Below are 24,313 nucleotides of genomic sequence, written 5' to 3'. Positions count from 1 at the left end.
TTGGGACAATCTATTGTCCGCCCCCCTCCCGCACCCCCCCTCATATATGCCTCTTTGTTAGCCAGCCACCAGGAGCCCCACAGAACAAACCTATCTAATCTCCTGAATGTCTGTAGAAGGTGCCTATGGTCTCCCACCCCTAAGTCTCCCTGTGACATGGCGCTGAGCTCCCTCTCCTGTGGGTTCTATGAGGGAGGGAGGGAGGGAGGGAGGGAGGTAAGCCCACGAGAACAATGGAAAGGAATGGATGCTGTAATTCAGGAGCAGACAGAGGCACAAAGGGGTCCAGCAGTTACCTAGACAGCTTGTTTTTGAAAAGGCAGCCCAAGAGAGCCGTATGTGTCCTGACCACCCTTTTAGAACGTCAATCCCTGCTTTCTCCAGGCCTGGAGGACACACCCTGGACTCTCGACCTGTAGGCTCAGTCCCATCCTGTTCCAAAGCCCATCTGAGACAGGTGCACACTAAGAGCCAGCAGTCATGGCTGGCCCAAAGGCCATCTTTTATTGTCGTGATGGACCTCCCGAATGACTTGGTATCCTAGGAGTTCTTTAAGTTCATGTTTGAAGCCCCAGCTTCACAGAGTGGCTTTCTTGCCAATTCTTCCTGTTGTGGCCCACTGTCTTTCTCCCTCGACCCACACAAGACAATGTGGGAACAATAGACAGGAGGACAGCCACGAGAGGGCATTTCATAAAGGTCTGGTGATGCTCCCTGGTTGTCAGTATTTCAATGAATCAATTCAACAGTTGTTGGTTGCATGCCACCCCGAATGCCAAACTCCCCACCATCGAGTCAACATGACCCTATAGGATAGGGTAGAGTGACCCTATAGCAGTGGTTCTCAACCTGTGGGTCATGACTCTTTTGGGGGGTCGAACAACCCTTTCATAGGGGTCCCCTGATTCATAACAGTAGCAAAATTACAGTTATGAAGTTGCAATGAAAATAGTTTTCTGGTTGGGTGGTCACCACAACATGAGGAACTGTATTAAAGGGTCCCAGCATGAGGAAGGTTGAGAACCACTGCCCTATAGTATAGGGTAGAACTGCACTTATGAGTTTCTGAGCTGTAATTATTTTCAGGAGTAGAAAGTCCATTCTTTCTTCGGAGAAGCTGGTGGATTTGAACTGCCAACCTAGTGGATCACAGTCCAACTCATAACCACTACACATTAGGGTTCCCTGATACTTGGAAATTAATGGTGAATAGTTGATAGGAATCCCTACGTTCATGGCTCTTATTTCCTAAGAATGACATACTCATTCTATATAAATTTAAGTCAAGTAAAAGATGCGCTGTAAGTCCCCCATTTGGATATGAGATAACGAAATAGAAAAACAATAGCAACAACAACAACATTTAATTAGAAGAAGAATATTATCTCAGCGATGGTGTGGGCCACAGTGAGAGCCTATGGATGGGAGAGGGTTTCACCTTAAACTAACAGGACATGGGCTCTGGTTCATTAGAGGGCCTTGCAGAGAGCCTCAACTGCCTGATGGGTGTCACACATAGATGCTCTCCGGACAACTGTTCACTACCATACAGCGTTGGACTCCCTTGCCCTCCTGCACCCCACCCCATCTACTGCACTTGGGGGAGTCTTCCACTGAACTTCTCAATTTCTTTCATTCCTTGGCTTTCCATTTTCTGCCTTCCCCCGTGGTCTTGTGTTTGCCAAGAACTATTATTCCTCTGAAAACTTAAACATCAGCATCTAAGTCTCTGGACATAGCTTCCCCTCCCTTGTAGTTTTAAACCCTTTCCCCACAACTCTTCATCTTTGAGGTCTCTCCCTGCCTCGTGTCTTCTTTCTGTTTTCACGTTTTATCAGCCCACTTCCCAATCTTCTCTAAGCCTGTTAGGCATCTTGAGTTACTCTCTCAACTTGAACTCCCTGTCTTTCCAGCAGACATTCTTAGGAGTCCTGAACTGTGAATCTGGCAGACTGACAATCTCACCCCTGAGTGACTGACTGCCGCTGGCGAGATACTCACAGCTGGGTGCGTGGATGACACACGTGTGCTTTTTGATGTCCCTTGAGCTCAGTGCTGAAAGAGTAGTAATGTTACCTACCTTTGTCCACGGTCTTTGCTTTCTGTGATTATTTTAGAGCTTTATCACTTTTGAGAAGTTTCCTACCTTGGCCTGTCTTCCCATTCACCCCGGACCACTTGCACCACCTCTCACTGGACGACACAGTAACTACACACTTCTCCTTCCCGGACACCATGGCAGACATTGATCTTGGTTCACACCCTCAGTCACAATTTTCCTTCTATCCATCTGGGAATTATCATGAACCACTAATTATCCTTTATGCCCTCCTCCAAAAAGCAGAGTCTTAGGGTTTATTGTTAACCATCTCTCAAGTTTGTTCCCTCGCTAGAAGCCCCCTTGCTATCCTCTCCAGCCCAGTCTGCTCTTTCCCGGGCGTGTGCAGTGGACTTTCAACAAATCTTTCTGACACCAGCTTCCCTCCATTTCAATGTGTCCCCCGCGCTGTCACCACTCTGAGATGACAACATGTTTTCAGTGACACCTTGTGCCCTGCGGGATAATGTTCTTCTGACCGAACAAGTTCCCCTCTCCGTTCTTCAGGTCCTTGACTTCGATAAAAAAAGAAAAACAGAATATTGGGGATGAAGTAGGGTGTCTTCCATTTCTCTTCTTCTTTCACTCACTCAGGTGACAGGAATAAGTTTATTGGAAACATGAGGGTCAGACTTCTCTGGTGGCTTTGTCTGTTCTTGGGTCATATGACGTCAAGCCTTTCCTCCTCCTAAGGTAAACTCTGTAGTTCAGCTCTGAGTCCTGAAGGATGCAGTCCTGAAGCTCCAGCTGTTGGGTTTATGAACTGATTGGGAAAATTAAATTCAGAGGTAAATGCATAGGATTTCAGATCCCAGTTGCAATCCCAGCTAGTTTCATCAAGAGTAAAGCTAATAACTTGAACCCTTTCCAACTTCTTTGTCATTGTTTCAGAATCAGGACAGGGAATCAGGTGATTATTTAGAAATGTCCTTACAATAGATCCTCCACCATCTGCATCCGGCTTATAATTTTCTCTAGCTATCATCTATATCTTTCCATACCACTACCCCAGACCTGTGAACACATGGCCCACCCGCTCCAAATTACCTGCCGTTTTTGACCAACGCTGCTTCATTTACCTGTATATGCCTCGGCTTTCTCATTCTGGTTCTCCATTCTACTCATCTTTTAACATCTGCCTAAATATCATTATCTCTCTAAAGTATCCCTTGGTTAGCCCCAAGTAGAGGGGACATGTTCCGCTGGGTCCCCAGTGTAGTATTTTACAGTAGTTTTCACATGCTAGTGCATTTATTAGACCATATCCTTTTGGGTGCTGAAATATATCTTACTCACTATTGTAGTCATTCCTTGCATCTACTGAATTTCTTGACATAATTATTGCTACTAAAACCTTTTTTGATAAATGCAATAAGCAAATGAAAAAATGACTAAAACATGAATGCCTACAGTGAGTCAACCTTTATGCTGAATAACCTGAGCAATTACAAAGAAGCTAAGATATCTAATTGTAAAGGAACAATTGCTCTGCTTAACACAGCAGGTTATGCTGGCATCTCAAGTTGAGTGCTTGAGTATTCTAGAATCGGACAATTCTTGAAGCACACTTATCCAGATTAATACATGTACTGCTCCTTTATTGGTATCGCATTATCCAACATTATCCATTATCCAATTCACAGTAACAGTAAAAAACCTACTATCTGTCTATTTTGTGCATTCATAATGTATGTCTAACAGTCATGCTACAATGTGAGGTGAGAGCAATGCTGTCTGTGATGCATAAGGTGACACATTGGCAAGTATGTAAAGATGTAATATGGTATTTATGAAATGACTTAGTCAGCTCCATTTGGATCTGAAACGGGCACCGCCATTTTCACATAATGCCAATTTTTGCACAATGACTAGGTCTTTTGAACCTAAGTACACCAGTAACTGAGAAATGAGTCTATATAGCAAGGCAGAGAGGATGGGGAATGTTGAGCAGCTTCCTGTGTCAACTCTGTCCATCATTCTTAGACCTAAGAACCATTTGTGTTCAGCAGTCATGATGTCCATTACCATAAGCACTTATTTCTAGTCGGTTTCCAAAGGTGGGCCTAATACAACAGGCCAGACATAAATGATGAGCTAATCCAGCCCTTTTCATAGAACTTGACATTGTGTTCTTAAAATTTGGCCTAATATGGTTGCCTCCATAAGGAGCTCTGGTGGTACTGTTGAGTAAGTACTGGACCTCAAGGTTGGTGGTTCAAATCCATCAGCTAAACCAAGGAAGAAAGATGAGGCTATTTGCTTCCAATGAGATTTGCAGCCTCCACCACTCTATATAGAGTCTCTACAAGTCAAAATAGACTCGGTGGCAGTAGGCTTTGTTTTGTTTGTTTGGACGGTTGCTTCCATGGGCAACCTTGCATTTATTCTCTGGCCTTTGTCTTCTATATTCCTGAAGCGCTTACCTCTGAAGTTCAGAAATTAAAACTGACCTACTCCCCCCACAAACGTGCAGATGAAGCATTGTCTGGTTTTCTAAGTGATAGTCCCATTATTGAAGGGGCTAAAGCAAAGGTGGATGGAAGTGGGATTACAGCAGAGCCAAGTTATGACGAACTATAGCTTTTTGGTTTTGCTTAAACTTTTTTTTATTGGGACTTGGTGAAGATTTGCAGAGCAGACCATCAGTTTTACATTCAACAACTGATACACATTTTGTTTCATCTCATTCATTCGAATTCTCTCAATGAAACACCACTTCTCTCCCTTCCTCCCAGTGTTTCCTGCTTCCAGTCGTCCTTCCCTAACCCTTCTGAGCTTTGTCCTGGGGCAAATACTGCCCTTTTGATCTCAAATGGTTGATTATTCTAAGGCAGGGGTGCTCAATACATCGATTGCGATCTACTAATTGATCGCAAATGTAGTGTGGATAGATCGAATGGCATTAAAAAATAGACATAAGCCTGTCATCAATCCCGTCACTTAAGTGATATGCAGCGCAGCCAATCTTAGGTGTCAAACGCATGCGCAAACAACAGCACTAAGCGCAGCAAAACTGACAAGCTAAGTCATCGCCAATTTTCAGACCTTGGTTTTTCCTCTTAAACGTAAGAAAGGGTTTTAAAATGAGTGGGGAGCTGGACCAAGTAAGAAGACAAAAACGTATCACTTTCATACGGAATGGGAGATTTTAACACTACAAGCCGACATTCTGCTGAATCCAGCGCGCACGAACAGTTGTGGGACTTCCTCGCAAAAGGAAAGCACCCAAACATGAGATAATGTGCTGTCTCCCTGACCTTGATGGCATTACTCGGCTCTACTTGTTTGTGTGAGTCAGCCTTTTCCCACAGAAAGATCATTAAGTCCAAGTGCCGTTCCACCCTGACCGATGATCATTTGGAAGTGTGCTTGAGGCTGGCTGTCAGCCGCTACTGTACAGACTATGCGTCCCGGGCTCATTCCATTCAGTGAGAGTCATCAGAGTAAACGCAGGTAATGACAAAAAGTGTACATAGTAAATTGTGTTGTGTTGTGCAAAATAGACTCATGTTGTTATGCAAGGTACATAAACACTCATTGTACATAGAAAGAATTCTCAATGCATTTATGAATAAATGTAATACATAAATAAATATGTCTTGCATTTTTGTAGTTGGTAGATCATTTTGACTTGATCATTTTATAAGTAGCTCGCATGCTGAAAAAGTGTAAGCACCCCTGTTCTAAAGTGTGTACCTCTCTAGAGTGATTTTTCCCATTGTAGACCTGGATATGGTTTGGCTGAAAATTGAGCCACCTGGTGGGTTCAGTTCCAGGCCTGAGGGGTGACTGAGGACCATAGTCTATGAGTTCCCTCCAGTCACTATTCGGCCAGTAAGCCTGGTCTCCTTTAAGATTTTGAATTGTGTTCCATATCTTTCCCCACTCTCTCCAGGATCTTTGTATGTGGTCCCTTTCAGAGCAGCTGGCAGTGGTAGCAGGGCACTGTCTAGTTCTTCTGGTCTCAGGGTGGTAGAGACTATGATTCCGGTGGGATATTTGTCTATTGGACTAGTTGTTTCCATGAGTATTTGTTTTCATCACACTTCTTTCCTCTAGACAGTGAGAGAGAGATCAATAGTTGCACCATAGATGGCTCCTCACTTGCTTTTAAGACCCCAGTGGCTACTCACCAAGATGACATGTAGAATATTGTCTCTGAGGATTATGTGATGCCAGCTGACTTTGGTGTTCTCCCAGACTGAGGTCCTGATCCCCCAGGCCCAACGACTCCTTCCCTCAAGGTATTTGTTTATGTCTGAGCTGTTGTAACGTTGCCCCCTGTATGCTTGTGGTGAAGTGAAATTAGTTGGTATGCCTCTTCTACACATAGTCTTTGTAACTCCCACCACACGACTGGGTGGGAGTGTGCAGATACTACGCAGAGAACTCTAAGGAGGGAATTGGTCAGTTTTTCCATTCACTGGGGGCAAGAGTGAGCCGTCTCAGAAGCAGGGAGCAGGATCTCATGAGCATCAAGAAAGAAGAGGCACAATGGAGTGCTTGTGAGAACCCTGAAGTGAGAGAGGCACCCGAGACTGCAGCACGGGGATCACGAGACAGAGCAGAGGAGTTGACCAAGACTGTGAGACGGACTGGTACGCTTCCTAGCCCAGAGAAAGGGGGCAGGAGGCTGACTTGCACAGTAGGGTGCCTTTGGGCATTTCCTAGCACTAAAAGAGCTCTGTCGCTCTTGTCCTTGTGCCTGAGAGACTGAGAAGAGGCGCAAAGGATCAAAGAATGTTGCTTGAACATTTTGTAACCTGTTAGCTTCCTTAACAAATCTCGCAATCCTGAGTCTTGGCTCTTCTGTGTGGCCGCTGCAGCGGACTTTCAAACCCATCAGAGCAGTAGAGTGCCTTGAGCAGGATGTTTGCTATCAGGTGGCGCACAGAGCGCTGGAGAGTGAAGGCACCTCTGACCTCTGCCGTCCTTGGGTGGGTGTGGAGCTGGATTCTCCTTCTTCCTAGTGTAGTCAGGGAAGAACCGGCATGGCCCCCACCCCATCTTCTCAATGCGCCACCCCATTCATGGTTACATTTGGATCAACGTTAAATACTCATATGTGAATATCTTCTGCCAAACATACATATATGTATTTGTGGGTATACTCCACCCTCCACTCAGTGATTGTGTCTATCCATGCATCTATTTACAGATTACTGTCATTGCTAGATTGTATATGACTATTTTGGGGATTTGGGGCATTTTTTTTTGCCATTTCCGGCTACCTCGCCTTTGGAAAAATGCTGAATTCACACATCCAACTCTATCAGTCAGTTCTGGCCTCTGAGTCCATTGGTTCCTGGTCATCTGATAATGCTTCTGCCATACACTGACCCCGTCTTTCTCCTCTCAGCACACTTGAAACCACAGCTGCATGCTGCTGCCCTAGAGCCTCCCAGGCTTCCCAGGTCATGACTCTGCTACTCTCGTTGATCCTTGGTGAGTATTCTGCTCCTGTTGGTTTAGCCTTCAGCATTTTCTAGGATTTTGATCAGGAGACTCTTCCATTTGATCAATCTGTACAGATTCTAGCATCTTCTATGGTCAGCTTCTCCCTGCTCTCCTTTCTCTACAGCTAGCCACTCTTCCTAACCCTAAGAGGCTACTTAATTCATATCCAATTTTTAATCTGCTTTGAGTGCCAGGCCTTTTTTAAAAAAAGGTTGATTCTCCTTATAATTGCAACAAGTAAAATTTTCCAATTTCCTCTTTTGACATAAATTTCTCTGAATGTACTATGTGTGAGATGCCAAACAGGGGAGCAAGAAAAGGGAGGGGATTTGCAAAACAAACTCCTTTTTTTGGATGACATTACGTGGTTTCTTCTCAAAAGTTTTCCACATAGCACTTCCCTGTTTTCTTCTAGCTTCCTAATGTCTTGGGAAATCTGGAGTAAATGAGGATTCGGGCACTAAGAAGATCTGAGTTTCAATCCTGATTCTTTGATTTCTTCTCTATTTGAATATGTCAATTTTTCATAACTCTGAAATATTGCCTTCGCATTTATGAAGTAAACATATTATTACATCCTTCATAGGTTTTTTAAGAACCTTTTCATTAGATAATTTAGGATCACTAATAATACAATGCTTTGTAGATGCCTTCTCTAATCAATCTTTCATTTTCATTATCTTGATGTACTCCTCTCTCTCTCTGTCACACACATACACACACACACTCACTACTGGGCATGTACTGGGCTCTATGCAAGGTGTTCACCATAGTGTAAATATCTTAATAGTCCACAGCACCTAATAGCCAGTACTGCTCATCATAAACATATTATTGAATCTCCCAGACTCAATTAGGTCCTAGCTACTTCAGAAAGCCTTCCTGGTCTGTTTCACCTCAAATTATCCCTCTCTCTACAGAGGAGAACTTTCAAGTGACTAACTGACTACATTGCTTTCACACCTTACATATCAGATTTGGCAATTTAATTTCCACTGCATGGACAAATGATTTGTTTTCATTATAAGGCATGGGGAGCATTATAAAACAATTCACACAAGTATAACAAAGCTTTGAGTTTTAGTTGTTTGTAAACCAGATCTCATGGTGGACACATTTTGAAGTGTGGAACTAAAAGGACATATTTTGAAGTGTGGAACTATTACCGAATTCCTTGGAAATCAAGAAAAGAAAATACTCCAGGACAAGCCACTGAAATGCTTGTATCTGCATGAAAATTCTAGGCTGGAGATCCAAAGAGATACATTTCTTCAGAAAAATCCATCATGATGAACTTGAAAATACCTCGACTCAGGGACTGTCGCAGGTCACAGAACTCAGGACACTACTATCTTAGGCGGGAGCAATATGGCTAGAGGAGCCCAGCCCCAGGAGAGCCTCTAGGAAGAAACTTAAATCTAGAGATCTGGAACTAAGTGTATGGCTGCTTTCTGATTTACTGGTTTAAACCTGGGATCAGGAAACCAGTATGTTGTGAAGTTGTTGGAAAAAATAAAAAGAATAATATTTCATGACATGAAAGTTGGATAAACAAAGGCATGTCTGATCACACTCATGCCCATTTGCTGTCATATTGCCCCTAGCTATTTTTAAGCTTCGATAGCAGAGCTGAGTAGTTCCAACAGAGACCATATGGTCAACAAAGCCTAAAGGATTTACTGTCTGGACTTTTACACACACAAAAAGTACTGACCTTGAACTAAATGCAGTGCTGGTGAATGCTGGGCAGTCCTCTCGCTTCCCCCTCACGGTGCCATAACCTTCTCCTATCAGGGCACCTTTCTGGTGGCTTCCCATACCCTTATCTATTGATCCCAGAGGTTAGTTTGTGGCACTCTAACTCTGGATGGTAAGACCCAGTCAATATATTTGATTGCAATGGAAATCCAAATCGAGGCATGTCTGGCACAGAGCATGATAGGGCCACTTCACGGTGTAGTTTTGGTCTCTGTGGCTCCTAGATCCTGTTCATATGTCTTCTGGGGATGGCCAGACCAGAAGGACAGGTCCCAAATCAGGTTGGTCCTAGAGGCTATGTGTGTACCTCTCCACTGGTGCCACAAGGTTTGGCAGGGGTTTTTAAGAGATTTGTATTCAACAAAGCCTTGGGTATTAACTACATAACCTCTCTCACTTTCTTTTTCCCCCCAGCCATTTGCACTGGACCTGGACTCTTAGGTAAGGTTTTTTGGGGGGAGGTTTCCCAAGTGGGAGGGTTTCATGCTCAGAAAAGTGGAAACTTTTAGGTACTGGGCCATGGAGAACTAGTCTGGTTCAAAACAGGCCCTGTAGACTTCCTTCCTGATTTTCCACTTCATTCAGTCTTATTTGGGTAGATTTCTACCTCTAGAACTTATAAGAATTCGGGTGGTTTATCCTGCAATGAGATGTCTTTGGGGAATGAAAGCGATTTGCACTCATCTACTTGTCTACTTGCAAGAAAGTCTTGGGGGGACAGCTTCTGTGAAGGTCACCACCGAGAGGCGCCCTGAATTGAAATGGACTAGATGTTTTTGAAGGTTTTGCTTCGGTGAACACTGAGGAGACTCCTCCCCACATGGCTTCCATGGTGCAAGATGCTTGGCCAGTCTGCAAGCCCCATACGGTTGTATTTCAGGCCAAGTAGGGGCTGTTCTACTCTGTCCTAGAGGGTTGATATAAGTCTGAATCAACTCAACAGCGCGCGCGCACACGCGCGCGCTCACACACACACGAAACGAGCAAGGGAAGGAGCAAGAGAGAGAGTGCGTGAGTTCTGAGCTCCACTGTGGCCATATCTTGTAAATGAACTTCCTTTTGTTCTATTGGGTACTAGCACATCCAGGTCCCCCTGGAAGTCTTAATGGAACTTTTGTCTGAACTAGAAATCCAACTGCCACTGTGAAGCACATGGGTGAATGAGCAGAGTACAGGCTGAATGGCACCCCCCATTGGCCACCTATGCAAAGAGCCCTTGGGCAGATACACGACCAGGCAGGCAGAGGCTGAACAAAGAGAATGCATCTATGGAACAGGAAGGTTATGAGGCTACAAGCTCAAGTTTGTGAAGTATCAGTTTCTTTAGCATAACCTCTCAGGTCTATTTTTTCTCTTGAAAGTGGACTTTACCAGGGAGTGGCAGCTACAAACTCTGAAGTCCCTGCACCCTGCTGGATGTGATTTGATTTCTTAATAAGCATTGCTGTTGGATTCTTAGCCTAACTCCAAGATGACTCTGCCTTTTGTGCTGGCTCCCTTGGTTCAGTTCTGCTTCCCTCTTTAAAACTTCTCCATACCCTCGGCCGTTTCATCGCTAACCCTGACTCGATCTTTTAGCCTGGTCCTAAAGGCTGCTGAGCACAGTGTCCTGATGGCTCCTTCGACTCTCCTGTAACTCTTCAATCTTTCTCTGACCCTTCCTTCACCACTCAAGCTCCTATTTGTTTCTTTTCTTCTAAATACATGTTTCTTCTTTCCGATAGGCTCTTCTAGTATCCTAATTCATGGGAAAAGGAACACTCATTAAAAGGGAGTTGTTTTACAACCAGAATTTTACTAGTTAAAATAAAATATAATAACTTGCCTGCCCTCTTGATAGCTAACCTACACTGGAGTATGTAATACTGCCAGGGCCAGCGCTAGTCTTGCGGTGATCTAAACTGACCCCAGGTTCCTTCTAGGTGGTGCCTCTTGAATTATATTTCTGCCCAAATAGATGAGCTTTAAACCCAGGTGTGAAAAAGCTGTAACGTTCATAGGAGTTATATTACTCAATTTAATGTCATGCCTTCAGTCTACATCTTTGCCTATTAGGGAAAAGGGGAATAAAGAGGCTGAAGCAAAAATCAAATGAACAAACCAAATGTGTTTCCAATGCAATTTAATAGCAGCAAGGATTGATTTTTCTCATTGTCACTCCTTTTGGGGTTGAGTCTATGTTCTAGGGAGTTTACACAGCACAGAGACAGGCAGGCCGCGGGGATTATGGTCCTCAGAAGTCACTCCATTCATACAGTCAACTGGGTCCTCCCATGTGTTAAACATCTCTCAAGCCGCTCCCATACCAGAAGGCCACAGGCCACGAATTCAAACGTGACTCATCCAGGTGCACCAGCCTCTCTCACTGTAATGGCCCCCGAGCTAACTTTTCCACTCCATGGAGCATGACAAACTGCTTGCTTCTCCAGCATAACTCTGCAACTGCAGGAGAGTTGGTGGGATGGTCTCGGTCTACCACATGTGAGTGAGTGAGATAGGCCTTTGTATGCCCACGAAGAGTTACGGTCTCAGACACTCACAAGGGCAGTTGTTCCCTGTCCACCAGAGTCAAGATGCGTTGGCATTGACTCAAGGGCAGTGAGTGTGGTTTTGTTTGACCAGATCTGAGCTCTTTGAGGACAGCAATGTTCTTCATTTATTCTTCACTATCCTCAAAGCTCATGAAAGAACACGTCAAACAGCGCATGCTCCACAAATGTTGCCTGATAGGCTGTTCCTTCTCGACCATCCCTCTGCCTTGGTGGGTGGGAGAGGTTTGTGTAGGAAGCAGAATCAAGTCCAAGATGCCACCAATCTTAGGTGAAAGTTCTACAGGACCTCTCTCCTATAGCAGCCCCACCCTCAGGGACCGTCTAGACTCGTTTCTGGGGCCGTGGGAGTCTGAGTCTCTGACTCTTCCCTGGCCCGGGGTTCTCTGTGTTGCTTTTGTGCTGGGTGCCAGGGCACGAGACAACGCCACAGGAATGAACAAGAGTACTGTGGCTTCTTGGCAATGGAAGAGAGAGAGAGAGAGAGAGAGAGAGAGAGAGAGAGAGACAGATTGTTCAGCTGAAGCCAAGGCATCAATAGCTGTCAAAACGATTTGAACCCATAGCGACTTTGTCAGACAGACTTTATCAGACAGCCGTTTCAACAGGGTCATTTTTTATGAAAGCAGGCTGCCTCCTCTTTCTCCCATGAAGTGGCTGGTGTGTTTGAAGCCGGACATTTTAAACCTGGTGCCGCCAAGACTCCTGTGTTTAGATTAGGAGCCCAAAGTATTTACAGAACCTCCAGTTCCCCCTCCCTTTGGCTACCCTGAGGAGAGACAGAGCCTCGTGCAAGAAAGAACACACGGTAATCTTTGCTAGATTTGCAAGCAGGCCAGGGGCTTCCAATTCGTATTTAGAAATGAATCCCGCGGATCCTCTGTCTCCTGTTCTTGTCAATCCCATTCTTTCCCCCTCCCCCGACTTCTCCACGCCCTCTCTGAATGGTTGGTGCCATCCCGGCTGCTGGGGAACATCCTGAATACCTGTGAGGCTCTCCTGGTCTCCTCCCATCTTGCATTCCTTTGCAGGGTCTTCACTTAGAGTGCGACTGGTGAGTGGCCCCCATCGCTGCGAAGGGCGGGTAGAGGTGGAACAGAATGGACAGTGGGGCACCCTGTGTGATGACGGTTGGAACTTGAAGAATGCGGCCGTGTTGTGTCGGGAACTGGGCTGTGGGGCAGCCAAAGGAACACCCAGTGGTTTAAAATACCTGCCACTGGCAGACAAAAACCAAGACATCATCAACCAACAAATCACCTGCAGCGGGATGGAGGCTAGCCTGGCTCAATGTAAGCTAGAAGAACTGGATTACGGGATTTGTACTCACGAGGAAGACTCAGGAGCAGCATGTGACCGTGAGTGTGGCAGGCACCACTTGCCAGCTCCCCACACCCCTGTTCTTCTTTGCCTTTGCTCCCCACTGTGCACGTCCCCACACAATGCAACGTGAAGTGGTCCCTCATGCCAAGAGAGAAGTACCCTCCTCCAGCATTGTTACTCCTTCTTGCCTGAGCAAGTGCTTCCTTCTTACGTGGAAACCTCCGTTCCGTCTAACCACACCTGCACAGACCCTCCAGCAATCACCACACCATTATCTTTTGTTAAATTATTTTTTAAATCATGTTTTAAAATTTTTTTGTAATTTTTTAATATCATTTTATTGGGGGTTCATACAATTCTTATCACAATCCACACATACATCAATTGTGCAAAGCACATTTGTACATTCGTTGCCCTCATCATTCTCAAAACATTTGCTCCCCACTTAAGCCCTGGCATCAGCTCCTCGTTTTTCACTCTCCCTCCCTGCTTCCCCCTCCCTCATGAACCCTTCATAATTTATCAATTATTATTATTTTGTCATTCCTTACACTGTCCGATGTCTCCCTTCACCCACTTTTCTGTTGTCCGACCCCCAGGGAGGAGGTTATATGTAGATCCTTGTATTCGGTTCCCCGTTCTACCCCACCCTCCCTCCACCCTCCGGTATCACCACTCTCAGCACTGGTCCTGAAGGGATCATCCTTCCTGGATTCCCTGTGTTTCCAGTTCCTATCTGTACCAGACCACACCATCATGGAATAGTACACCCTGCATCTGGAGCTGGAGGTGTGAAGATGGAGGAGAAATGAGCTCACCGTGTGCACAGTGTGCTTCTTCTGTAGGTTCAGTTCGCAGGGAGTCCACCAGTTGTGAAGTTCAGCAGGAGACACTCACAGGAAGCTCACACACACTGTTCTCTAGGCCTTTGTTCTCTGGCAAGTATCGGCTTCCAGTCGAATAATTCCTCTGTGTCCGCATCCCCCGTCAGACTGCGGCTTGGCTGTCAAGTGAGGCCATGTCTGCTCTTTTTTTGTCTTCCCCTATATTTGCTATCATGGAATCAATCACGGAATCTCTGAGCCCTGTTGCCCAGGCTTCTGCTATGTCTTATGAGATGGTGAGGGCGGAGAATACTAATCTGAGATACTTGGGTGATGGTGTTGACACGGACAGGAAAACAAACAAACAAACAAACAAACAAACATTAGCCTTGAGTTCATTACTTTACTTCTCATTATGTTTTGTTATTTATTTATCTATCGATTCATTCATTTTAACCCCTATCATCTTTTGCCCTGATTTTTAGGAGAGGCAAATGAGGAACAGTTTGAATGTGAAAATAATGTGAAAAAAAACAGAAGCACAGACATTTTTAATGTTTCAACTCAGAATGGACTCATTGGTTCATTCAATGAACAGCTGTCAGCAGTTATTAGGTGCTAATAACATGTTTACATTGTACTAAACACCAGGCGTAGAGATGTGTACATTGCCTCCTGGCCCCCAAGATGATAGTTCTACTTCCTCCACTTCCCATTCCCAGAGCCTGTGCAACTCGCTGATGGCCCGAACCGGTGCGAGGGGCGAGTGGAGGTGAAGCACCAGGGCCAGTGGGGCTCCGTGTGCAAAGCAGGTTGGAACCTCCATGCAGCCAAGGTGGTCTGCCGGCAGCTGGGATGTGGACGTGCCCTACTGACCCAAGCATACTACAACAGAGCCGTCCAGGGGCAATGGCCCATCTGGCTGAGCTGGGTATCATGCTCAGGAGAAGAACTAACCCTTCAGGAATGCTCCTTGAGTCCTTGGGGGGAAAGCACCTGCACCCATGACCAAGACACGTGGGTCCAATGTGAAGGTAATGCCTACAAGTTCAGAGAGTAATAAATCAGTACATTCTAGTAAATAGAACCCTATTCCATTATTATTTACAGAGAATTGTAAATAGATATGGCAAAGTTACTTAACTGTGCCTATCCTTAATGTTCTTGCCAGAAAAAGGGGGCTATTCGTAACTGCTTTTGTGTATAAAAATGCTTCAAACAATATTAAGTCTACTATTACTAGGGACTGTTATATTAGGGGCCCTGGTGGCGTCGTGATTACCAGTGGGCTGCTAACCGCCAGGTCAGCAGTTTGATCACACCAGCTGTTCCATGAGAGAAAGCTTCGGTTTTCTACTCTGCTAAAGAGCGACAGTCTCGGAAACTCACTGGGCAGTTCTACCCCGCCCTCTAGGGTGGCTGTGAGTCGCCATTGCTTTGATGGCATTTGTTGTTGTTGTTAATTCTTCTGTTGGGGAGCCTTGGTAGCACAGTGGGTTAAACATCTGGGAGGCTAATTTGAAAGGTCAGCAGTTTGAGACCACCAGCGGCTCTGTGGGAGAAAGATGAGCCTTTCTGGTACGGTCATGACTGCCAACCCAGAGGCCCGCAGGGGCAACGCTGCCCTGTCCTGTGTGGTTGCTATGAGTCAGAATCAACTTGATGGCAGTGAGGGCTTTTTAATTCTTATTTTGGAGCCCTGGTGGCTCAGTGGCTAAAGCGCTCAGCGGTGAACAAAAACGTGGGTGAGGTTTGAATGCCAGGCTTGGACTACTATGTTGGGCTCTGTGTGAGCTTTCTGAGTCTTCCCTCTGGATTTACCGTAGCACGTTTCTCTCATACTGGCCCGGCTTCTCTCCTCTGCCCAGAACGTTCTGAATGGATACTCGCTTCCTCTGCACTTTGCTGCTTACGTGGTGCATTTAAAATGGAAATAATCTCCCATTGCAGTGGCTGTAATCTCGTTCTAGATGACTGAATTCCTAGGTTAATCCATGTCTTGCAGACGGTGCACACCACTTCACTGTGAGTTGGATGGGGAGCAACCGCATACCTGTTGTTGCTTGATAATAGATTTTTAAAAACCTTTCTTTTGTGAACTGGGTGAAGGTTTAAAGGCAGATCTGTTTTCCATTTGATAATTTTCATGTGAGCTTTTTAATCCAAGAAGCTCTGGGAGGGTCGTGGTTCCACGTTGGCCTGTTAGCAAGAAAATCAGCCATTGGAAACCCCAGTTGCTCCACGGGAGAAAGACGGGTCGTTCTGCACCCCTGATGCGTTACAGTCTCAGACATTCACAGGGGTAGTTAGCTCTCTCCTATTCCCTGGGGTCGGTCTCTATGAGTTGGCATTGACACATGGCAGTGGGTTTCTTAGCTTGTTTGTTTGTTTTTTCAGCCAAACAGATTGTTGTTGCTGACTGGCACTGTTCAGTCAGTTCTGACTCATGGCATCTCCAACACACGACAGAACCCTATGCTGCCCACCCTCACAGCTGTCACTATGTTAGAGCCGATGGCTGTAGCCACGGTGTCAGTTCATCTCATTTGAAGGTCTTCCTCTTGTCTTACTGACCCTCCATTCTGCCAAACATGATGTCCCCCAGGGACACCAAACAGATGGGGGCTATCTAGTCTGCAATAAATATGTTAAATAAATACATTTAAAATACGATTTGAAGTTCTTCCCAAATTCTGCCGTGGTCTATACTATCTGCTCCACAAATTATTAGGGTCTCTAGAATCATTTCTTTAACTAAGAACTGACTCTACATTTCTATTTTGATTAGGTCTCTTCTGAACATTAATAATAATTGCACAAAGTCTTCAATTTCTAAAGAATTGAATGCCATGTGTTAGCTGAAAGAAAGGAAGCAATAGGGTAGGAACCAGCGGGGCATCTAAGAATACAGCCTTCGTATTTGGTCCTATTTGGGGTTGAGTAGGGGATCTTAGCATGAGGTTTGTGGAGAGAGAGGAATTGGGCAACGTTAGGCAGACTGGGGAGTCCCAAGATGGTGCGAATGGTTAACACACTCAGCTGACCATCTGAAGTGCAGTGGGCCAGAACCTCCCAGGGGCCCCTTGGGAAAAAGTCCTGGCCTTCAACTTCTGAAGTACAGCCATTGAAAACCCTGTGTTGCACGGGGCTGCTTGGCCGCCCAGGGGGCTGTCATGCGTTAGAATGGACTCTATGGGGACTGGCTACCAGCTAGAAGGGATGCGATTGGAGTTGAGAAGTTCATTATGCTCTGTGGCTGCCTCTCCTTTTCCAAGGGGCTGGCAGCAATCCAACTTACACAGTCCGGAAGACAGGTAAGCAAACAGACTGGCCTCAAGATCAAAAGAGGGTTTGGGTTTGGCACCGGAAGTCTCTGAACCAGGTTGATCTCTATTATCAGGACACTGGCAGCATCATATCTCAGAGATACCCATGCTAGTTGATCCTAATCCTTGGTTCTGAGAAGCAGAATCTATGTAGAGAAGACCGATATGAGCTCCTGAAGGACAAATGAGCAACCCCCCCCCCCAGGCAGTGGTCTGGACTGGGGAAAGAGGCTGCTTCTAGAAGGAGACTCGTGTACCCCAGGAGCTTCTTCAAGACACCAGAACTGTGTCAGTCAAGTACTTTCAAACTCCAGTAGCTGATAAGAATGAAGCTCCTATTTAGAGCTCCCGTTTTGGCTCCATTGAGTGAGGCTGGCAGAAGTCCAGCTGTGGTAGTAGATGTTCCATGCTTCCCCTGGGTCAGAGCTGGGGGGGGGGGGGCGAAACAGATTGAATCAATCATTCTGTTGCCTCAGCTTTGACTTTTTCTTGGGCTTTCAGAAAAGTTTCCAGAAAAAAATATTAAATATGGATGAGGACAACTATTCATGTGCTTGTTAAATTCTTCACTTAAAAAACAACAACGAGAGGGATGGGAGGAAAGTGATTACCAAATAGAGGGCATTGGAAAGATGACTACAGGAGATCCAAATGATAAACCTGAATCAAACGGTTGACCTTGTCAGTTGATTCCCACCCGGATGTACATTGGCTTGATCTGATTTGCAACACTTTCTGTATTTCTTGGTCATTTGTTTGTTCGTATTGGGGTTAATCTCAGATGTGTTATGTTTTGGGGGATGACCCTCTTGAATTTTTGTAATACGTTGCTCTGGTTTTCAGTAATGAAACCCAGGATCGATGAGCCTATAGCAAATAGAGTAAGGGTTTGGGGGTAGGGACAGGGAGGGATACAGTGGTGGTGGGAGGGGAGGAGGGCAGTAAAAGGGAGCTGATGTCAAGGCGTCCAGGAAGGAAAAGAATTTTTTGAAACAGATTGTGGTAGCAATTGTAAATCCTGCTTGACGTGATTGAACAATGACGAAATGATATGCTATCTGTATTAACTCCCCATAAAATGTTTTTTTTTAAAACCCTACTAGAACATAATTTATAGATGTTAGTTTTATAAAATAGATAGAGAAATGAAAAGATCTTTGTTAAAGAAAGGTCCCTAGGTTAAAAGGGCTGGAATATGAAGGGACCTGGGGAGGGGGGTGTCATCACAGAAATATTTGTGGAGAGTTATTTTTCCAAGTTTAAAGGAAGATGTCGGTGAATTCCTTTTCGTGTTCTTTCCATGGCTCTGTTCAACCCCGGACGTTCCATTCCTCCCGGCAGGTCCCTTTGAACTGAGGCTGGAAGGAGGCAATCACTGTGCTGGGCGTCTGGAGGTATTGCATAGGGGTCTGTGGGGCTCTGTCTGTGATGACGACTGGGGTGAAAAGGAGGACCAGGTGGTTTGCAAGCAGCTGGGCTGTGGGAAGCCCGTCTCTCGACCTTCTCATGCCAAGAAACCCTTTGTCCCGGGAGCTGGCCAAATCTGGCTGGATAACGTGCGCTGTACAGGGAACGAGACGTCCTTGGAGCAGTGCCAGCACCGGTTCTGGGGGTACCATGACTGCACCCACAAGGAAGACGTGGCTGTGATTTGCTCAAGTAAGTTCTACACCTAGCATCCATGAGGCCTGACCTGGTGGAAGGGGGGAGGACGGGGGTGGGGAGTCTTTGAACATGGCCATGAGAGTCTTATCAGAGAGGCTGGGATCCTACCCCTGGATTGTAGAACTCTAAAGGGGACCAGAAGAAGAATTCCTGCCCCAACTAGGGTGAAGAACTGCAAGTGCTGCCCTTGGGCACTGACTCTAGACAACCACTGGTCAGCAGCTCAGTTTTATGATCAGGGTCAGAGCTGACTGCCCAGAGCTACCTGACTCTGAAACTAGGTAAGACCTGAGAGTTGACCAAGGACTGCAACCACATGGAAGGCCTAGGATCTTAGCTGGCGATTTAATTCTCTGAATCTCAGTGTTTTCATGTATAAACTAGGAAGACACTCACCCCATTTACCTCACTGAGTGTTATGCTTGTAGAGGATAAAATGTGTTAAACTAGGTGACTATTATTTATGAATGGATTTGCTAAGTCCCTGGGATTCTGTAGCAGATTGTGACTTGGCTTCACGTCAAGAGTGGGTGAGAAACGTGTGTGGCTTAGGCCCTGGGAGGGTCACCATCTTTTCCTTCGTCTCTTTAAGCTTGAGTGAAGCAGTCATTGCCTGAACTGTTGCCAACCTCACTCTATATTCTGATCATGACAGAACCCTAGCCCAGCCTTCTTGATGTTTCATCTGGCTGCGACTGACTCTGGAATGACCCTCCCCATCTTTTGGACCCAGATGACCTCAGTACCCACCCTGAGCCTGCAGACTTCAGCCACAACTCCTCGTCCCCTCTGCAGGACCCTGACTACACTGCTGAGTTCTTGTGCACAGAGCCAAGCGCCGCTGTCCTTGCCTGGAGACATGTGTCAGGAGGGAAGCCATGGAACGTTCTTGCTGGGAAAGATGCCCTTTCACTGTCCTTTCCTCACTGCTGACCTACTGGGATTGCTTTCAGCTTTTCCCGCCCTTTCTCAAATTGTGAGGTCGCCCAGGCCTGTCCTTTTGACTCCACATGCACGCCATCCCAAGGCAAGATGGATGTCTGTCAAAAAATGGAAGGAAAGAAACAATAAAAATAGCATTGGAAAGACAATGTCCACAGACAATGCCACAGAACTTGGGGTGCGGGTGGGGTACTTAGAATCGTCCTCTTTTATCCAATCTTAGGTGATCACAAAGAACACGCCTTCCACACGCTCTTATTCTGTAGTGAAAGCAGAACGTTATTTCAGGGCCGAGTCTTTTATCTTGAAGCCTGATCTTTCAACGTGAAACTTGGGGGGAAATGTTGAATTCCCTGAATGCCCTGGGCATAACCTTTTTTGTTGCTGGTTCATCCCTACACTACCTGCCAACCCAGTTGGCCTTTAGCAAGAAGAATCTTACAAATGCAATAATTTATCTGAGGGAACGATATTGGATGTAGAGCCACCCCTGAGCGAAGAGCAAGAAAAAGGCAGAAGGAGGCTGAAACATCCAGTTATGTTTCATGTCAAGTAGGGAACATGGTTCCCTGGTATCAACTGAGGCTTTGGAACCTGGTGACCTGACACAGGCATGATAATACTGTGATAAGACTTAATTGGAACAATAGAGAGTCTTAGTCTCTGAGGTTATGCTGGATGCTTACAGGAAGGCGCCTTACATTTATACTGTCTAAAACAATGAGATGCCACTGTCGCAACAGTTGCCCATCTGTGCGATATGCTCTTTTTGTCTGTGAGAAAGTAGGTACATCAGTTCCCGGTGATGGTCTTTTAGGCACAATTAGGCAGCAAAGAACCTGCCGGCAGGCACAAGCAGGTGTGTGATATAGCTCTCCCCTCTGGGTAAGGAGCTCTGTCGCTGTCTATCCATTTCGTGCCCCAGCCAATCGTTCATCTCTGACCTAGAGACGAACATACCTCTAGTCACTCAACTGATACCATACTTTCCTAATGTTACTTAAAGGAAAACAAACAAGCAACTTCTCTTCTAACCAACACATTTTGTAACCCACACTCATACTTATCTCTGGATCCTGACTCTGGTTGATTTGGTCAGAACAGTTCAGCCACAAAGGCAAGGTCACTAGTGGGAGAATGGGCATCATGTAACCAGAAAGGACTTGTGAGAGGCAGGGCCCACCACTTCCTGGGAGACAGTAGGCCAGTATGTCCCAGGGTACTCATATTTCAGTTCTATATCTTGTAGTCCTTTGCTCTAGAGTACTTACTCATTATTTCAGCACCAGGGTTTAGCAGGGATCCAAGAACACTGGACAGAGACGAGTACTTTCTGACATAGAAAATGGTAATGATGGAATGAGGAGGTTCTCTGAAAAAGGAGTTGTCAAGAACGTGCATGGAACTGATCATGGGATCAAATACGCTCCTCTTTTCCCCACTGAGAGCAAGACCTGACAGTAGCCTAGTTGATGCTATTAGATTGAGTTCCCACTGAATCAACTCCAGCGCATGATGACCTCGTAGATGTCCTAGAAGAACCGTGTTCCCTCTGACTTTCAGTGGCGGGGTTTCTAGAAGGTCGCCAGGTAGGTTCTAAGGGCAGACTTGGACCTCCGGCTTGTCAGGTTGCGGCCAAGTGCATTAACTATTTGCACCATCCAGGTCTCCAATGGGCAACATTAGCAGATGCAATAAGGATGTGCCACCAAAGAAAAGGCTGAAAGAAAACTGAGAGGCTGAAAGGAAACTTTGACCCTGGTCTTTCAGCACTCTACAGAGAAGAGAATTCCCTGAAGCAAGAAGAAAGCGGTCTTGACCTGATGCCCCAAATGGAAGGGAAGAGAAGAGAATAGCAGAGCCGGAAGGATTAACGCAGAGACACGATCTGCCAGGGCTCGCAGCTGTCTACGTTCTCGTCTTTTTCTTGGGCACAGCATTAGACTGCACTTCCCGGCCCTCCTCTAGAGAAAAATCATGTCGGAAGTGCTCACGAATGAAGAATGAATGCAAATTGTTGATAAAACCTTCATATCAAGACAACAGTCGCTTGTCTGCTTCACGTTCTTTGCCCCTCCAGCTGCTGGTAGTTGAAGAAAGACCCCAGGGACGTATGTGGGCAGAGCCAGAGATGGAAGGAAGCTGGATGTCTGAACGACAAGGTGAAGGCAAGTCTCCCTCTGATACTCTGCTGCCTGTGGCGTGAATAAGAAATAAATATTATTTATATGACGCCCCTGAGATGTCAGAGTTGTTCATTTATAGCAGTTGGTTCACCTTATTACTATAGACGTTACGATTAAAACCTTAATTACACTGATTAAAAACTCATCAAACAACCTTCTTTTTTTGTGTGTGTGATTCGATATTTATTTATTTTTATGAATTTTTAATTGTGAATTAAATGAGGGTTTACATTCCACACCAACTCTGCATTCAACAGTTCAGATCGCTCATCAAGGCGCTCCACCTTTGCGTTACATCCATGCCCCCACCCCTGATTTCTTTTCTCTCTCTTATGGACTTCCATTCTGCTTTTCAACCAAGTCAATGCTTGCCAGCCTGCTAGCCCATTGCTGCATCTTCCCATCCTTCCCTCCAGTGACTTGAGAGCCTTCAGAGTCTGATCCTTTGGTATGCAAATCTGTGTCATGGTTTTTATCCCTCTATTAGGGGTTTTGAACAATATTTGTCCTATTGTGATTGGCTAACTTCAGTCATCATAATGTTCTTCAGGTTCGTCCACGTCATGAGGAGTTTCATCATCTTTTTTAAGCAATGTATACTATTCCATTGTGTGTGTGTATCAAAGTTGCTTTATCCACTCTTCTACTGTGGGCATTTAGGCTGTTTCCTACTTCTTGCTATGGTGTTCAATGCAATGAACATGGAAGTTGCGTTAGGTTGTGTTGTTTAGAGAAGCAAATCTAGAGATACTGATCTATGTATAAGAAAGAGCCTTATATCAAGAAGTAATTATATACCAAGAAGGTATGGCAGTCCAGTCCAACTCAAGTCCACAAGTTTGATGCTGGTCCATACGTCCTCTTCAGACTCACGTAGCTGAATGCCAGTGACCTGGGGGGCAGGTATCTCACAGGCCTGTGGGGCCAGAGTCACATGGATCCAAGTTGATGGAAACATGATAGGCTGCCAACAGCTCTCAGGGTTTGAGGCAGAGTCCCAGGAAGGGGAAGGAGAAGAGAGAGAGAGAGAGAGCGAGAGAGAAAGAGAGAGAGAGAGAGATTCCTAGAAGCCTCGTGCTCATAAAAAAGGCAACACCCTCAAAGAGGTGTCCTCAAGCTACCACTTGATGGATAGGTTTGACTCGACCCCTAGCCAGGAATATCGAGTTGACATAAAATTGACCAACTACAATAGGAGTGCCTATGCCTGCTCATGTTACTTCTTTATGGTACATACCCAGCAGAGGGAGTGCTGGATTGTATGGAATTTCTTTAAATTTTTTTATTTTAATGGTTTTATTGACACTTATCCACATATATAATTCAATAGTTCAATCATATCAAGAAGAGGTGTACAAACATCACCACAATCAATTTAAAAACATTTTCTTCTTCCTTATTGAAGGAATAATAACTCATTGTTATTCAGGTAATTCTTTTTTCAGTTGTGGCAAAAATATATGCAACAAAACATTCTGCAATTCAACAACTTCTAGATGTATAATTCGATGCTATTGATTATCCTCTTCGATCATATGGAGTTTCTATCCCACTTGTTGGAGGTAGTGCTATATCATTTTCTATAATGCTTGGCCATATTAGAGGTCCATCAGCAGTACATTTGGAAAGTACACTCTCTCCAGCATTTGTCTTTTCCCCGTTTTTTGAATTGGACTGCAATTGTGGGTGTAGGCTGATATCTCTTCATTAGTTTGATTTGCAACTCTTGCGTGGGTAATGACCATGAGCATTTTTCATATGTTTGTTAGCCACTTGGATGTCATTTTTCATGAACTCTCTGCTTATGTTGTTTGACGCTAGATTCATCGTTTCTTTGGGCTATGACAAGAGAAGTTGTGGGGAAACAGAGAGGTAATAATAACCGATACAACAATGAAGAATATGCTTTAAAATGGATTAGGGTGATGAATACACAACTCTCTTTAATATACTTAAACATGGAATTGTATTATATATGAATTATATGTCAATACAACTGTTAAAAATAAAATGAAAAAGGAGGGAAGCTGAAGGAGATTTCAGGAGTCCTGGTGACGTAGTAGTTGAAGTGCTTCACTGTTAACTGGAAGCTCAGTGGTTCAAACCACCACTTTGACAGTCTTCTTCTCTAATGACTTACAGTCTCAGGACCCCTGTGGAGCAGGTTGGCTCTGTCAACCACAGG

The 24,313-nt window shown here is 45.2% G+C and overlaps 1 protein-coding gene across 1 annotated transcript; it reads left to right on the top strand.

Moving 5' to 3' along the window:
- Window positions 1-7,470: 7,470 nt before the first annotated feature.
- On the top strand, window positions 7,471-20,081 carry CD5L (CD5 molecule like). Its single transcript, XM_045298499.1, has 6 exons — window positions 7,471-7,543; window positions 9,728-9,754; window positions 12,894-13,220; window positions 14,732-15,043; window positions 18,677-18,994; window positions 19,656-20,081. The coding sequence occupies exons 1-6, from the start codon at window positions 7,516-7,518 to the stop codon at window positions 19,661-19,663; spliced, it is 1,020 nt and encodes a 339-aa protein (XP_045154434.1). The 5' UTR covers window positions 7,471-7,515; the 3' UTR covers window positions 19,664-20,081.
- The last annotated feature ends 4,232 nt before the right edge of the window (window positions 20,082-24,313 follow it).

The sequence above is a fragment of the Echinops telfairi genome, unplaced genomic scaffold (genome assembly GCF_000313985.2).
Source record: "Echinops telfairi isolate 266 unplaced genomic scaffold, ASM31398v2 ScPeMD7_7425;HRSCAF=8463, whole genome shotgun sequence".
NCBI lineage: Eukaryota > Metazoa > Chordata > Mammalia > Afrosoricida > Tenrecidae > Echinops > Echinops telfairi.
The sequence above is the reverse complement of the archived record's forward strand: the minus strand, read 5'-3'. Positions and strand labels throughout refer to the sequence as shown.